This window comes from Protomyctophum parallelum (assembly GCF_964188405.1).
Source record: "Protomyctophum parallelum genome assembly, chromosome: 1".
NCBI lineage: Eukaryota > Metazoa > Chordata > Actinopteri > Myctophiformes > Myctophidae > Protomyctophum > Protomyctophum parallelum.
The window spans coordinates 41,800,202-41,818,191 of record NC_139697.1 but is presented as its reverse complement, the minus strand read 5'-3'; the positions used below and the strand labels follow the sequence as shown (position 1 = coordinate 41,818,191).

The 17,990-nt window shown below is 44.9% G+C and overlaps 1 protein-coding gene across 1 annotated transcript in view; it reads right to left on the bottom strand.

Annotated features, from left to right (window-relative positions):
- Positions 1–17,413, bottom strand: part of rnf19b (ring finger protein 19B) — a 29,547-nt gene extending 12,134 nt beyond the window's left edge. The window contains exons 1-2 of the mRNA XM_083776278.1: positions 16,982–17,413; positions 5,426–6,766 (exon numbers count right to left, since the gene is read on the bottom strand). Of these exons, the coding sequence (XP_083632404.1) occupies positions 5,426–6,105 (680 nt within the window). The 5' untranslated portion in view covers positions 6,106–6,766; positions 16,982–17,413. The remainder of the gene's footprint in view (positions 1–5,425; positions 6,767–16,981) is intronic.
- Positions 17,414–17,990: the final 577 nt, after the last annotated feature.

Sequence of the window (17,990 nt, the reverse complement as noted above, 5' to 3'; positions counted from 1 at the left end):
TGATACCTGTGAAGACGTTAGTCTGGAGCCCAAAAGCCAGAGTGTTGACACACACACACACACATGCACACACTGCGTCCAGCGAGTGAGTGTGTAATGACGTCTTTGATTTAGACCCAACTCCTGTTTCCCCTGGCAACATTCCCTCTACGCTGCATCGATAGTCACCATGGCAACTGACAGCCCAGGGGAAAGCGGCAACAGGCTTTGGCCTTATTGGATATCCTGCCCTGTCAATCATGCAGACTGACGTTTGATTGGGCACAATAAGGAGGTGCAGGGGCAACAGACCGGGTTAAGACAAATCAGATGGCAGAGGTAGAATGTGTGTGTGCGTGTGTGTGTGTGTGTGTGTGTGTATGTGTTTGTGTGTGTGTTGGAGGGGGGAGGTTATTTGAGGCAATATGGGTCGTAATATGTCTGATGTGTGTTACACAGTAACATGTTGCTACAATCTCACTGCCACACGTTGTGTATGGCAACATATTACACTGTAACACACGTCTCAGATTGACTCATGCTGTGTGTAGAAACATGTTACAGTGTAACACACAGCAGACAGAATGCCATGCGGTGTGTAGTTACTGTTAGTGGCTGTTTGCAGTATGTTACTCTGACCCGCGTTGTGTAGTGAGTAGTGACAGGTTGCTGCAATGTGTTTTCCTCAGACAAAAATAGGTTTCAACAACACCTACAGTATGTTCTGCGTACAGTATGTGATGAGTCACTCTTTAGAAAGGGTTCCCATGCTGCAGCTTGTCAGTTCTTGTATGGACACATTGCTACATGACGACGATAACGCAACATTTCCAGTAAGAGATCAATGAAGTTATTCTAATCTTCCCCTCCCTTCCCGTCTGTCGTCTCCTCTATTCTCTTGCCTTCTCTTCCCTTCTCCTCCCAGGCAGCCTGTAATCGGAAGGTCTCCAATTCGCCCCATCAACTCACCTTACAGTTTGTGTCCAAGTGTCCCCGAGCAAGACTCTTATCCCCAATTGCTCCCTGAGCGCTCAATCAATGGCACTTCCACACTGCTCCTAAAGGTGCGTTCAAACTTGAAGATATATATTTGTTTCCAGTCGCTTCAATTGCTTCACTTTGGTCACACAGGTCAGCGTTGGTTAAAACACAGACAAGTTCCTTCGCTCGTTCGAGATCTGTAGCTCTCTTTCCCTCCCTCGAGTGGTGGATTATATTAGTGATATATCATTGATATAACAGATACAGTAATTTAACTTTGGGAGTGTAACCAAATGGACCCGCTCGTTCCATTTTGTACCTCGAAACGAAACACCTACAACCGAGCTAGAAAGACGGCTTGGTTCAATATATTTAACATAATTTCTGCTACTTAAATAAATACTATCATTTATGAGCAGCAAACCAAAAGCACAAAAACATGTCCAGGGCTCATGACAACATCAACGCTGATTGGCTGTCAGGACGCGATGGGTGGAGTCGTGGGGAAGCGAAGGTCGCTTCAGTTAGATTTTTCCAGCAGGGGGCGAAGAGTAGACACCAGGCGATCGTTTGCGCTGCCCAGTTCTCGCAACATCTTGTCTTTGCATTGACTATATGTAATCGCGCCGCTCGACCTATCCAGGTTTTTAAAAATATATTTTTTATCCCACGATTTTGTAACCCATTTTTCACCCCTGTGTCACTCATCTAATGTGATCCTGGGCTCTACACACCCTCCACCAACCTGGGGAGAGCAACGGACTTAACTCATGCTTCCTTCATGCTTGAGTGTCCAAGTTGCTCCTTTACACCTGACAGGGGGGAGTTTCCCTGGTTGGACGTAGCGCGTGGAAGTTATTCCAACCAGTTCCTTTCCCCTCCATCAGGCGCCCCGGCTGGCCAGGGGGAGGCTTCGGGTATGGGCACTGATGACGCGGAGGAGGAAACACGCCGCCAGCACCCACAGTGCCCCGAGCGGGAATCGAACCCAGGACCTTCTTTTTTTTTTTAATACTGTTTTTATTAGGCATTTTTTGTATATGACTGAACCCAGGACCTTCTAGCTGACCTATCCAGGTTTGACTGTTGCTAATAGGCCTAGTTAGGAGGATGGGTATTAAATGTATAGTGACAAATACTTTACCGTACCTACAATGCCCTCCAGATACAAAGTCGGTCAGTGAGTTGTGACCTCATGGCAGATGTGTAAGCTGCTGACATGAGACATCGCCAGAAGAGGTTCATATCTACAGAGCTTCTTCCACAATGAGGTCAACAGTATCGCCACCCACACACACTTGCACACATATTCTCACTTTAACAGTCGCACGGAACACGTGTGTTCAGCGTAACTGTTGCAGTGTGTGTGTGTGTGTGTGTCTATCTATACAGCAATATCCTAGTAGTAATTTAACTCTTGGCAGTGTAAGAATGGACACGTTTGTATCTGCGCTTTCGTTGAATATGTGGTTATATGAACACACAATTCTACGCTTGATAATGAAACGATTTGCATCTACACTATGTGTGTGCGTATGTATGTGTGTGTGAGTGTGTATGTATGTGTGTGTGTGTGTAATGGATAATAGTACAAAGCACCGTCATAAGCAGTTCAATGGATGATCTACAGAATATATTTAGCGGATTTGTTTTGAGTCTCATGTCAGCAGTGACGCAGAGTAGCTGTCCTACTCACACACTCACACACACACACACACACACACACACACACACACACACACACACACACACACACACACACACACACACACACACACACACACACACACACACACACTTCCTGGCCTTCCCCTATGACAATGCCAAAATGACCAAAACCACAGCATGCAATGATCACTACATATCTGCCCGCTTCTACGCTGGGAACAATATGCGCTGTAGAGTCAGAGTGCATTGCTGGAATTTGGTGGAAGTAGCAGGATTTTGGTGGAAGTACAGCTCAAGGAAATTACGTTGAAGCTTTACAAATCTGTTTACATTCGCCGTGAATGAAAATGTTTTGATTGGTCGACAAATATTGTATCCAGGGGAAAATAGATCTGACGGATGTTCCGGACTGTTACGGACCACGGTCCTTGTGATTATTTGATATTTGTTTAAGTATAATTATTATTTATGGTGACTATTAAATTAGGATAATAATTCTAAGTTTGGGAAATGTATTGTGTTTTATGGCATGTGACAAGTTGTGTTTCTACTGTTTGTGAATGAGGTGCTGAGAACATGAGACTGTTGGCTACAGTACTCAAGTGAATACATACAGACATGGCTGTGAGTGACAGGTCCCTGATTGGACCTGCCCCTCTCTTCCTGATTGGTTCTCCCCGACAACACCAGTTTCCTGTTGGCTGGGCACTCTTCCTGTTGCTCTATAAAAGCTCAGTTGAACTTGGACTTCACCGAGGGGACGACAGCATGTTTGCAGCAGAGACTCGATCCCTCTAGTCCTCCGCCCGTTTGTGGTGCCGGGTGCCAGGTAGTTTTCACCCTAGACGAAGGTGCATAACACGGACCGACATTTCCGGCTATGCACTCTATGCCTTAAATTGTGACCAGGCTTTTCTCTTCGCAGGTGAGAAGCCTGGGACCGAGGCTAGCCACAATGTATTAATCATCTATTTAATGAGACGCCTCTCATTTGATTCCAGAAACATCCCCCCTGACCTAATCACCCCCACCCTGTCTGTTCCATAAGCACATGATGCAGAGAGCTACATTCTTCTAGCCGACGAGAGACTGACAAGTTGAGAGAGAGAGAGAGAGAGAGAGAGAGTGAGAGAGAAAGAGAATAACAACGATATCAGAGAGTGACGTGGAGAGGGAGTGGAAAGACGAGATAAAAGGCAATCAGAGGGACAGAGAAAAAGAAAGAAGGGCAAAAGCAAGAAAAAGATTGTGTGTGTGTGTGTGTGTGTGTGTGTGTGTGTGTGTGTGTGTGTGTGTGTGTGTGTGTGTGTGTGTGTGTGTGTGTGTGTGTGTGTGTGTGTGTGTGTGTGTGTGTGTGTGTGTGTGTGTGTGCTATAGATAAGATAAAGGTCTACAGCCATTAGCATGATAACATTGATGAGAGACAGCACAATGGGTCTTTCATAACAATGTTAACTCAAGTGCCTGAGGCAAGTATCTATAAGGAACTGCTTAACCACACTGCATTTTCAATGTGTGGGGATCAACACAGACAGTAACACATTTTAACACACAGAGGATGTTGTTATAAATGCATGTACAGAAAATGACGCCAATATTGTGTCCCATCACAATTTAAAAAGCTGAGTCATTGTGTGGGGATCAACACATATCCCTTTAGAGGTTGCTACAAATAAATGCACGAAAAACCGCGCCAATTATGTGCCATCACAATTTAAAGGGAGAGTCTGTATTGAAATGCCATTATTTTCATCAGCTAATCACCCTCTATTTAGGGCAGTGACATGCTATAGCTATGTAGCAGCCATCTGCAAGGATACAGCAACATAACAGCCAAGAGTGACAGAATACAAGCCCATGTCAAAGGCCTTGTGTTGTTGAAGCCACTGCCATCTCCAGTTACAATCTTACCATGAACTAACTAGGACTTCCATGTACTGTATGTATGCATCTTTTGTGCAACAAAACTAGCTGATCTACAAGCTCACAGCTGTTACTGTGTGCTGCATTGTGGACCTTGTACTGTAGATCGGCTATTTTCGGGAAGCCAGCACAAAACCACATAATCAGGCTTGACATGGCAAACTCCAGACATATTTATTAGTGTGAGAATGACTCACTTGAATTGATTTTCTTCCTTCTTCTACATTCCATGTTTCAATTTTCACAGAAGACAAATCAATTCAAGGACACACCTGTGAGCAACTATTATTACTACGGTTCTCTAAAAAATAGTTTTATTCCAAAATAAATGTCCCCATTCCAATTAGTCTTTAAAAGACCTGTAAACCTTTAAGGGCAGTGGCGTCCACAGGGCGGCGGCTTAGGGGCCTTAAGCCTCGGATATACCAAGCCCCTATGTTCTCTTATTACTGTTTGTTTTACTTGTCATACCACTTTTCATCTTACATATTCCCTTCCCAGAAACTGTATTATTCAGCAAAAGAGTGAAACAGAGATTATGCCAATTATACTTATGGTTGATATTCTTTAGTCTGAAAACAAGAGCACAGGGGAGCTCATGGTCTGCATTTGTCTTGTGTTCAAATACTATACATGGCTTATTCACACAAAATGTCTTTCTACATCTACATATGTATGGTTATTTGATAGGGTTTATTTTCTTCTTTTAGACAGCACAATGTGTTTTAATCACCATGCAAATAGCAAATAATATTGTTGTTGGGGGAGTGGGAAAAGGCTGTAGGCCCAACTAACTCATTGCTGGAGATGGATCCCCTAGACCACATATTTTAGTGAAGGTGTTTGCAGAGAGAAAACAACCCGAGTCTCTTACCCGCAGTCGGGGGCCGGGCACCAGCGGCAGTCGGGGTCCGAGGCGAGGCAGCGTCGGAGCAGGAACTCCTCGTACTTCTCCAGCAGCGCGGCGTCGTCCAGGATGTCGGCGACCTGCCGCGGGGACAGACGCTCGGCACACTCGGGGCAGCTGAGCTGCACGCGGCTCTCCGTGATCTCGATGCGCAGGTACTGCCGCAGGCAGCCCAGGCAGGAGCGGTGGCTGCAGCCCTGCAGCTCGGGGAGCTGCTCAGCGGGCTGCCGCACCAGGCACAGGGGGCACTCCAGCAGTTCCTCCCCGGACTCGGGGGTCCCGCCCAGGGAAGGCTGGCTGGACGAGAGGGGCTCGTCCGAGGCCGCGGGAGCGTCGACGTCGTGGGTGACGGCGTCCATGGGGTCAGCAGCATCGGCGGTCGGCGGTGGCGTGGTGTTGGTGGTGGCGTTCAGGGCATGAGGGAGAAGTTGTTGGAGTTGCTGTGCGTGTTGTTGTTGTTGCTGTTGTTGTTGTTGCTGATGGTTTTGCGATAGAGGCGGAGCAGCCCCTGCCTTGGCGCCACGGGAACCCCGTTTGCTGTGGAAGAGGCTGTGGAAGGAGATGCGTCCATGGCGCTTGCCCGCCGCACGGCATTTGGGCTTCGGCACCTCGGAGTGAGGTGACTCTGAGTCTTTCTCAGATCCCATCTTGTCCTCTGATAAAGATTACTAAGTCAAACGCAGTATTACACACACACAGTTTCTCCGTACACACAAATACACTATTAGTCAAAAACCCACACAAGGGAGGATTTGTGCACTTGCGACACCCAATCAGCAATGCCGTAGATACTTGGGCTCCGGCTCTTGGCAGACACTAAAGTCCAACTGCTCCCCCAGTGAATATCTTCCTTTTACGAGACACGCAGTGCAGGAAAAGCCGGTGAGAAGATAACAGAGAATTTAAAACAGAAAAAGAAAGAGAGATTGCAGCAAAATCCCCTTTTTAGTTCAGGCAGACTCTCTTAAAACCTTAGTGAGTCTCTTAAAACCTTAGTGGGTTATTATGGATTTCATCCTCTTTGTTAATGTCAACCAAAATTAAAAGTGTATATAGTATATATTATATATTTATTTTCGTTTTTCCTCTGAGAAGAAAACAAAACAATCAAGTAAAACCCCAGAGAGCAGCAACAGTTTTGTGGTGACAGGTCAGAATGCTCCTCAGAACTCCTCAGCTTGGGTGTGTGATTTCCTCCTTGGATGTTGGCAGAAATCCCTCCTCCGTTCTCTGTTCTCTCCTTCAGGTCGTCTGCTCGTTCTCCCTCTCTCTCTCTCTCTCTCTCTCTCTCTGTATCCGTCTGTGTTTCTGTAGGGGAAGAGAAGAACAGGAAGTTAGCTCAATGAGCATGCTCAGTATGACACACCTCTCTCTCACTCACTCACTGCCTCGCCTCTAAGAACCCCCTCTCTGTCTCTCTTCTGTATTTTGACATGCTCGTTCACTCTTAGACACACACACACACCCTAGACGCGGCAACATTGTCCACAGTAACACCTCTGAGAGCGTATTTACACTCTCACAGTTAACCACACAACCCTATACAGCTGATCTACAAGCTCACAACAACGTGTTGCATCTCAGACGTGTTGCTACAAGCTTTTGAGCTTGTAGTTTGCGAAAATAGTTTGAATTTAGAAAATTGTCGCCTACATTGACGCGCCCGAAATACCGCCAGGTAGGTTGAGAGCGGTTGTTTTAACACTCCGGACACACGCCACAGACCCACTCCACTATCGACTAATACCTGTCTGCTTGTTTGTCCTTCACCCGTACATCTGACGCCCCCAAACACCTGTTCTGGACTCTGTCTCTCCGTCCACGTCACTGGCCACTGCTCATCTGTGGTTCCTTCCTAGAACTCTAATCCTTTGTCTCCGTCAATATAAAAAGCCTCTCTCCATCTTTCTCTGACACGCACGCACGCAGGCAGGCACACACACACACACACACACACACACACACACACACAGAGCGTCACAGTCTTCACTTGCACTTCACACTGCGCCGCTAGTATGGTTGCCATGGTGACGTTCGCTACGGGCAAGGCAAACAGCGATCCGCTCTGTGACTCTCTCTGGCTCTTATGGAGGCAATCTAATGTGCACACTCACATGCACGCACACACACACTCACATGCAGTGTGAACACACGTGTCAATGTGTGCATGTACAAGAAATGCATGTACACAGACAAATGAGAACACAAACACAAGAACAAGGAGACAGACAGACAGACAGACTGACAGGGAAGATTGCGTCCTTTGCTGGCTTAACTGTTATTCAAGTGTATATACGTAGTATGACGGTGACGCTTGCTGTAAATCAAAATAATTTGCGTTGGTCGGCCGCACAGCAAAGTATGCATTCCTTTTGATCCTCGGGACTGATAATTACAGTGTTTACAGTTTGATCAATACAGGTGGCAGGTCTACCTTACCTACCTTATAATTATAAGTGCAGACTGTAATATGTCTGTGCACTAAAGTACAGCGGAGGTTATATACAATGTACAGAGTCAGTGGCTCGCCTAGGTAACCGTATCTGCGTATCAATGATAATCCCCAAAAAAAGAAAAATAATAGTCTTAAGTGATGGACTCCTGGTATGCTCGAGTTTGTGACCTGATCCAATTAGCTTTAAAGGGCACTCAGTACGCAGCCATACTGTATCCACAGTCCACACAATGTGCCCTGGTTTCCTGTCCATGACCTCTCTGAGTCTGACTAAGCATTTACAAACCTGATTATAACCATTACTTTGTGAGGTCATTGGCTGACACACACACACACACACACACACACAAACACACAGACGCACACACACATACAACATACTGCTCTAATACTGGTCACCATTTAGCAGATGATGACACATAGCGCTAACCTCAAGTATGCATTTATTTTGCTTTATTTTCAGTTGAATATAAAGTTGCTCCTCACAGTGACCCTCCCGTTTCACCCTCCTGGACTCCTGAAAAACAATCCATTCTAAAAAAGGTATTTGGTTTGAAACCAAATTAAGGCTTTTAAAAGTTATATCCCCTAAAGTGAAAACCACCTTCTCTCCGTGTGGGCTTTTATGATCAGTCAATATTTCCTGCTTTTAAAAGGGAGCAGAGTTCCAATGACCTACATTGATAACCTACATTAGCACAAAGCCGTGCACAGTGTGAAGATTCAATAGACCTGCCTGGTTCCTTTGATCGTACGATATGACGTGGGACTTTCCATTCTTAGATGTATAGGATAGTGTTTTGAGGACAAACACGTACACACAAGCACAGAGAATGGAGCGGGGGGGGGGGGGAGAGAGAGAGAGAGAGAGAGAGAGAGGGGTAGTAAAAAATGCATTGCCAGGTGACGGTCACCAAAGAACATTAGACAATGTATGAGTATATGATATAAAAAGCCTGTTCTTTCTAAATATATTCTCCCACCAGCAGGGTTAATAATAGTCCATCCTGCACTCTGAGATCCTGTGTGTGTGTGAGAGAGTATGGATACGGTAGATTGACGGTGTGAACACGACAGTCGTTGTTATTGTTATGTATGCTAGGGCGTGTTGTGTACAAGCACATATGCCTGTTTGTGTATGTCGTGTACAGAGTAGATATCCACATAATGTATGTGTGTATATTGTATAATAATTAATAAGCCTTCCCACCCCACCCCCTCCCTGTGTGTGTGTGTGTGTGTGTGTGTGTGTGTGTGTGTGTGTGTGTGTGTGTGTGGTAGAGTAACATAACAAGGTGACAGAACAGCCTGTCAGAAACATCTACACGTCGCTCTGTGTGTATGCTCCGCGGATCCCTGGCACAGCCAAAACACACATGGCGCAAAGGAAAGGAGGAAGAAAAGGTGGGAGGGGGCAGGCTCCTTCCCCCCAAAAGTGCCAGTCCTCACGGATAATGAGAACAAAATGTCCTCATCAAAGATGGAGATCACACCTTGTCCTGCTGTGAGGGTCTCCTTTGTGTGTCACGTGTTGTATCCAAACACGTGACAAATGACACTGAAACCTGCATTCGGAAAACTAAAACCAAACGGACAAGTTATGCTATCAATGCCTACAGTATATATCAAAGTGGGGTCTGGGGACCCCCAGCGGCTCTTGGGGGGGGTTTAGGGTCACTTAAGCCATATATTATTCTTCAGATAATGTTGAGCCGATGCAACAATATCAGTGGAAATCTACACAATAGAACTCCATTAGTTTAAAGAGCAATATACACGATAAGTCTGTATCTGTCTCTGGGTCTGTTTGTCTCCTTTTTATTCCCTGATAAGTCATCAACACAAAACCAGACGTTTTTGATGACATCAGGGATCCCTGTGTCTACATATTTAGTTGGATGATCATAATTGTGGTAGAGCTAGAGGGCACGGGCACACTGGATACTCTGACAACGGATATTACGGGTACACTGAAAACTAGAAAAAGTGCCCTTCCGGGCACAGGTCTCCACCAGGTTATCCACAGATCCGTGCAGTTAGAGGTAAAAACACTTTTCGGCCAGTTATAGCGCCACCTTGAGGCTGAGTTGAAATTGTTCATGTGGCATTTCGTCCTGGGCCTAGTGGGAATGTGGGTGCACAATTTCACGGAAATCACGCAATGTGTTCATGATTTGCAGCATTTTGTGAGCACTCCTGTGAACTTTGGAATCCAATCTTAACCAATCAGGATGGAGTCTGATAAATCTGAAAGACCCGTTTCGTTGAATGGCTCTAGAGAGACTGTGTACCAATTTGCGTGATGTTTGGACAAAATCTGTAGGTGTACTGTGCAAAAACTTGTTTTGCACAAAGCGGCCTCCTGGTGGCGCTATAACAGGCCGTTCTGGAAAGTTTGGGGCAGAGGTTCATGGTTGGCATCCAGGGAGTGTGTGTGCAAAATATGGCATCGACCGGGTTAACGGTGTCCGAGATTAGCTGTTCACGGACACACGGACGGACGGACGGACGGACACGCGGACGGACGGAGTGCAAAACATACTCTCCCCACATGCCTTCGGCCTGGTGGAGACAACTAACTACCAGCTAATAAAACGGGCATACATGCATTCCCTACTTGCATCGTCCCTGAGAGGGTTGGCCTAGTTAGTACATACGGTACTACATATCAATTAGTGGGTCCTTGAGATGTTGGTGATTGAGAACCCCTGAAATATATCTCTGGTGTCGGGCAGCAGCTATGTCCAAAATATTAAGTTTTCAGGAAAGGAAAAGAAAATAAGAAGTTTTAAGCACCCCACAACTAAACTACAACTTCTTGGGGTTGCTCTATAAATAAAGTCGGGCAAAATACTAACTATAGTCTGGTTGCCCTGTTAGGCAACAGCAATCATGATGAATGAATGAATGATGAATCAACACTGAATTTAACATGTGTGTGTACACAGTCTACACGTGCAAACACGCGCACGCACACGCACACGCACAACACAAGTACACAACACACTCACACTATGTACTGCAGTGGTTTTCAACTGATTGTGAACCAGGGACCACCACCCTGACTAAGAATCAAGCTAGGGACCACTGTTGTGGTGGGAGGGTATATGGGCTAAGCTTATTGCTTTCATAACACTTGCTAATGCTATGCAAATATACATACAAGTAAGACGCACAGAATCTTCACTTTGCTACAATACTAAATGCATGGTCAGGGACCACATGCAATACCTTCACGGACCACCAGTGGTCCACGGACCACCTGTTGAAAATCCCTGATGTACTGTACATGCTACTAACCTATTAGTAAACTTTCTGCTGAAACCTACAACCTAATCCCAAATTCTACATTGGGTCTCTCCGCACCAGAGGGACAGACAGTGACAGTGACAGAGACAGAACAGTGTGACGGACAGTTTGTTCTTGACAGCCTCACACCTCTGCTCTCAGCAGTGGTGTATTTCAGACAGACAGACAGAGTTCATCATTTTGGAGACATTGAAATTGCAGATCTACAAGCACACAACGTTTCACATCGCGACACGTTGTTGTGAGCTTGTAGTTAGTTCATTTTCAAATAGCCTATGTAATAGGGTTTAAAAGTGTTTAACACACACACACACACAGGGGCAATTAGCTGAGCTGTACAGGTGTGCCACTTTGACTGATGATTGCTCTTACACAACCAGGTGAGTCACAATTACTTTAAACACTGCCCTGACCCGTCCACACACACACACACACACACACACACACACACACACACAGGTTTCCAGATAAAGGTATCATAAACGTTTCCATAGTAGCCTATTAACTGCCGTTAGTCAGACCATTACTAACACTATCCCAAACCCTAACATACAGTAACCCTAACCTCACGGGACACCACGGGTGATTTGTAACCCGCAAAACCCACAGGTCGGACGGGAGGTCATCTGAAATGACGTGCGATCAGTCTTTAATCACAGTGTGGATTTTCTAACCTCAGAACTTCCACCGCTGACCCACTCAGCCACCAATAAAAAAAAAAACTCTTTGTTTAATTTCCTTTATTTCATCATACGGCACCAAAACGGTCTCTAATAGCCAGGCTCCGGTGACAGTATGCTGTTGTTCCGCCTTGCGGCAGTTCCCTGATTACATCACAGACAGAGACCTAAAGTACCAAAGACCCAAACATCCTGATTGATGACTCTGTTGTGACATACTGTATATAGCTAGATGGTGGCAGACGGCATGCTGTTTGTTTGGAAGATGGGGAGTCGGACACACTGCTGCAGCCTCTGGGCAGAACAGGTGGGGTTAATGCAGTGTGTGTGGTCATTAGCAGTAGAGCACGTTAGTTAGCTACAGTATTAGCAAATGGACCGACACCTTAGCAACAGTAGCTATACTACCTCTTCTGACCAGAGACACAGTTGGTCCACACAACATGTTGATCTCTCCAACCTTCCTGTATCTTTCTGAGCAGGATAGTATTCTTGTATGGTAAATTAACTGTATAAATGGACCGCATTTATATAGTGCTTTTCTCCAAAGCACTTTATAGTCAGAGGATATTAATCAAATCTGGGAATACATTTCTTACCAAGAATTTTCTTCACCAATGTGTTTGTAAGGCCCAAGGGTGTCTAGTGACTACTAACATATCCCACATTGGTTTCTATTCAACCACCATAGGAAGAGTTTTGACAACTGCTGAAAGTTGGGGTACCATCAACAACCAATATAAGGCAAAATGTTCTAGATTACATTATGCTTTAAGCAGCATGTGACATGTCAAACTAGGGGGGGGGGTCATGATTCTGAATCCATTCATTTTGCATGAAAAACACTCCTTGGGCTAAAAATGGCCATAGCCATCATCACAAATGTGATGAGGTCAGCACGTTTGGGCACATTTGGGCAAGTGGCTATGGCCAAATTTAGCCCAAGGAGTGATTTTCGTGCAAAAGACAAATGTTTGGAATGGGTTAAGAATCATAAAACCCCCCTAGTTTGGCCATATACCCCCTAGTTTGGCCATAGCCATAGCCAAGCCAACCTGCTCATTGGGAGCAGTTAGGGGTTCAGTGTCTTGCTCAAGAGGACACTTTGGCAAGGAGGAACCGGGGATCGAACCAGGAACATTCAGATTCCAAGCTCTACCTCCTGAGCCACTGCAGCTTCATCTCTGGCTGCTCAAAGGTTATATACAATATGTATGTAACACTACATTATCTATTTAGCAGCAGGACAGGTCAGTGTCTTACACAAGGACACAATTGAGCTGCCCAAGCTGTAGTTCGAGAAGCTATGCACTTGCACTATGCAGTATGCAGTTTTTGTTAGTCTCACTAACCACTACTAAGACAAGAGACATCTCACTCCAAACACACCCCACCTCCCCGTCCAATTAGCTGATTGTTTGTTCAGCATGCGATTACTCTGGTCAACTTCTCTCTCTTTCGTTCTCTCAATACCTCTCTACCCCTCACAGTGTCTCTCAGACCCCACCTAACAGGAAAACAATCTTGAACTTTAAAGAATGGATAGTTCTGTTCCCTGTACTCAATATTGAAAATTAACTTTATGGAACACAAAATGTAATTGGGGTAGTGGGGATTCTCTGCTCTTTATTCCCCAGACAAATGTGTTAATTTCTTGTATTTGGGGGACTGTACGTATGGTTGTTGTTAAGTGTTTTTGTGTCAAATTCCAGATATAAGTGATAATGAGAGGGAAGATGAGTTAATGGTAAAAGGAGGGACTTACTTTGATAGCGGCCACATTCTGGATAAAGACTGACCTCACAGATGCATAACCGGCCTGCTGTTCCTTGGAATACAAGTCACCACACTCGAGGGCAGAAACAAAGCGTGTGTGTGTTCAGTGCTTGCTTGCTCATCATTTTTCTGAGGAAATAGCCTAGATTGGACAATTGCCAAAAGCCAAAGAAGCTCTACACGCTTTACAAGTCTGAAACTGCAATGATCATACTTGTGATTGCATTTGATTCACCACTCACCACCTCTTTCTAGTCTTAAACATAAACAAGATTTGATGCAGAACAGTCCGCAGTATACAAGTTGTAGGTATACTGTAGATATCCAGGAACAGGCAGAGAAAGGTAAATAATACTCTCTGCCTGATTGTGAGTGTTCCCGACTTTTCCTGGTTCAAACGGGCATCTATCCTGTAACATTTTGTACTCCTCTCTGCCAGCTGTCCTGTCTCGCAACCCAACACTCAGAATCGAAGCAAGGAGATGATGAGAAACTACTTTACAATGACTGAGCGAAAATCTACAGTAACAGAGGCAGCTGTATCTATTACATTTCTCTCTTACACACACACACACACACACACACACACACACACACACACACACACACACACACACACACACACACACACACACACACACACACACACACACACACACACACACACACACACACACACACACACACACACACACACACACAGAAAGTACAGGCTGAGTTCAGATCGAGACATTTGAAGGTGGAGGTAAGGAATCAGGCTGAGCTTCTATAATTAGAGGACAGTTTGGGAGGCGCACTGCTGAGTTCTTGAATGTTTAATGTCAAGCCTGCAGGCAGTACTGAGGCGAAGAGAAGCCCTCCCTGAACCCCCGACACTTACATTCACACACACACACGCACACGCACGTGTGCACACACACACACACACACAGTCAAATGCAAACTATGACTAGAATGCACATGCTTGAACACATATACTGCAGATGTGCAGAAACATGCATGAGAAGACAAGATGGAACCACACAGACTACTAGACTAGCGCGACGACCATGAGGATGACACCAACCTTTGCCAAGCTCATTGTGGATTTGATTCCTGTTGGAATCCATGCTTCATCATGCACACTCAAATTTGTTTGCTGTATTATTTTTATAATAAATGTGACACACTGACACACACACACACACACACACACACACACACAAAGACACTGCAAGGGTCCAACTGATTGTTCGAAGACTATCCATACAAATGAACAGGGTTAATTACTGGTAGTGTCAAAACCAAGATTAGACGAATGGTATTCACATTTCAAAGAGGAAAGGGTTATAGTACAATACACGGACACAGACTGAGCCTATGCCTGACAATGGAGGATTGAAATTCCCGGGTATTGTGTGCAAGGTGAATGCTGTATTGACACAGGAACACAAAGCTACTGGATGAGGTCATGGTATTGGTAACAGTAGCACATATCAGAAGCCAGAGGAATTGGAGAGCTCATGATCTAATTTCTAAAACATGTATTAGTCAGTGTTTCTCAAACTTTTTCATGTCAAGGACCCCCAAAATGATATGTATATGGCTGCGGACTAAGACTTGAAAATATTTTGTGCCAGGGACCTCAAAAAAGCAAAGATTTGAGTTAAAAATGTTCGTTAAAAAAAATGCATTCATTCAGATTTGCACACGTTCAAGGACCCCCCTAAGGAGCCCTGGGGGTCCCCGCCCCGTATCCCACTTTGAGAACCAGTGGTCTAAGACAAGTGATTGCATTGTGTCATCCATAGTGGGCTTATGCCCCACACCTATCCAAATAGTACTGTACAATTATTTTTCAAATACAGTGTCCGTAGCCCAGGGCTTCTCAAAGTGCACGGATGACTCAGAATACTTTGAGAATATTTGGAATTTATCAATGTCACTTCAATTTAACCACTTAAACCGTTGTAAATCGGACTGAGTTAAACTGTAATTGGTGCATTGTGAGCTTGTAGATCTGCTATTTTTGGTGAATTTTCCCCCAGAATAGAATGCCAAGTATACACTTGTTATTTTTAGTCTGTCCTAATGGAAACAAATATTCTCTCCAGTTTTCCTCGCAACATACTGTAACTATCTACCATTAATATGACAACGGATTCTATAAAGTAACAATGTAATCCAGCAGTGCCATGGATGAAGAGGTTATTTACAGGGGTGCCCTGAGACAAACATGTGTGAGAACCACTGCCTTAGCCAAGAACTGAATAGTCAGAGGCTAAATGACCTTTTGCTGCTTTGCAGACCAAGCAGGTCCATGATTCCAGTAATTACCAACACTAGATTGATGTGTGATCCGATGACTAGAGCTAGGCTATTTGTCTTCAGACAACACAACCTACCAGACCAGTATTTTTACAGTGCTGTGTGGTGTACAACTACTTCTACAGCTCTACACCAATAGCCAGCCATATACAATTTAAACTTTGATGAAAATGATCAATAGGCTCTATAGTACAGGCTCTATAGTTCGCTCATTCAACTGTATTATAATCCCCCATATAGCTGTAGCTAAATATTACAGCCATTGTTGTATATGGCATTGGTCGGTTCAGTATCTGACTGCATGGATCGCATATGTCAAGTCAAGTATAGGCAGCCTACCCCACTTCTCCTGTTTCGAGTGACAATGCCATCATCCAGTTTCAGTGGCATTATGATATTGATATTAATATCCCTAATCCGGCCTCAATTCAACAATGCTCTCTCAGACCCAACACTAACAGAGGGGAGTGGTGGCGGGCAGCCAGGAACAACAGCTTTAAGAGGAAGGGTTTGATGTACTGTATCATGAACCAAGTTAGGTCATACAGTACATAAAACCTTTCCTCTTAGGTTACCCGACAGTAAGCAACATATAGTGTCGTCACGTGGAGACAATGGTAATACACAAAAATTTATATGTAGGCCATTATACGTACTGTACAGTGTACACATACATTCCAAGTCATGATGCAAGACTTGATAGCTTGTAGGCAAAAGCCACACTGTAATAACTAATAAGTCTTCCTCAATCCTCTCTAAATGGCAATGAATTTACATTGCTGTGTTCTGAGCCAGCTGACCCTAGTCCACAACAGTCAATATATAGTATAATTATAGCGCCTTTTGACTGATGGATATCATACAACGGTTTATTTGTCAAGTCACAAGTGTCACACCTCTTTTTAGACGGCCCTTTTCATATTTTTGACACAAGACATTTAAATGATTAAAACAGTCTCACTGTCTCAGGGAAAACAGAAATGACAGGTTGCATACCCAGTAGCCTATTAGTGGCGGTTGACTGCTGTAGACGTCTCTTGTTCGGGTGGGTACGAGACGGCTTTCAGCAGCAGGATTCCTCGGTGCGATGGATGTCCAGGAGAGGAGATGCGCAGTGCCAGTGGTGGTTTGGGGGCGGAATGGGTTCCTCCGGTTCCTCCTCGTCTCGTTTTGCTGCTGTAGTCAAGTCTACACAGGGGCCAGGGCAGGCCTTTACCGTTCACACGTTCAAGACAAGCGGCAACGGGAAACACCACAATGTTTATGTCCTCGTGGTCGGTGGTTCTGTTCAGTGATATATGTTATTAATGGCTAACGAATTGTTCCCTGCGTAGTCCCGGTAGTCCGTCAACTCTCAGGACCGGACCATGCAGTAGCCAGTAATATGTGAGCTTCTCTCGCTTTCGCTCCGCGCTTCATTCACCGCTGCCGTCGCCCCAACGTCAGGGAGGAAAGCCCCGGCCAGTGACGTAATAGCGTAGAGATTCTAGAGAACATGGAAACCCCGCCCCGGGGTTCATTGGAACAGCTCACTTAAAAAAAGAAGCTTTATACGCTGTTAGAACATGTACATAGTCATACTGATGCAATGTGACATAGCTCTGTTTACAAAATGCTGTACCTGTATCCCCTTCAACTGTATAGGCCTACCCCCATTTCAACTGTTTTTATTGTAGCCTATTGTGACATTTGCTTTGGCAATGTGAATTCAATGGCAACGAGAGCGAGCCGCAACCTTGCCCAAATATGGAGTACTACTACTAGTCTATCTAGTGTCTATGACATATCATAGATGAAGATGACTGACAAGTGACAGTCTACTTGCCAGCCCATACACCCTTTAATAAAGCGTACACCAAGGTTTATGTTAGAAATGTTGAGTATGGACTATGGGTCACCAGCATGTAGAAACTATAAGTTGTTGGTATGGCCACATATTATGCCAATTATGAAAATTGCTCAACATGCAAGTTAGCATCCGGCAGTTTCCCATACTCAACATTTC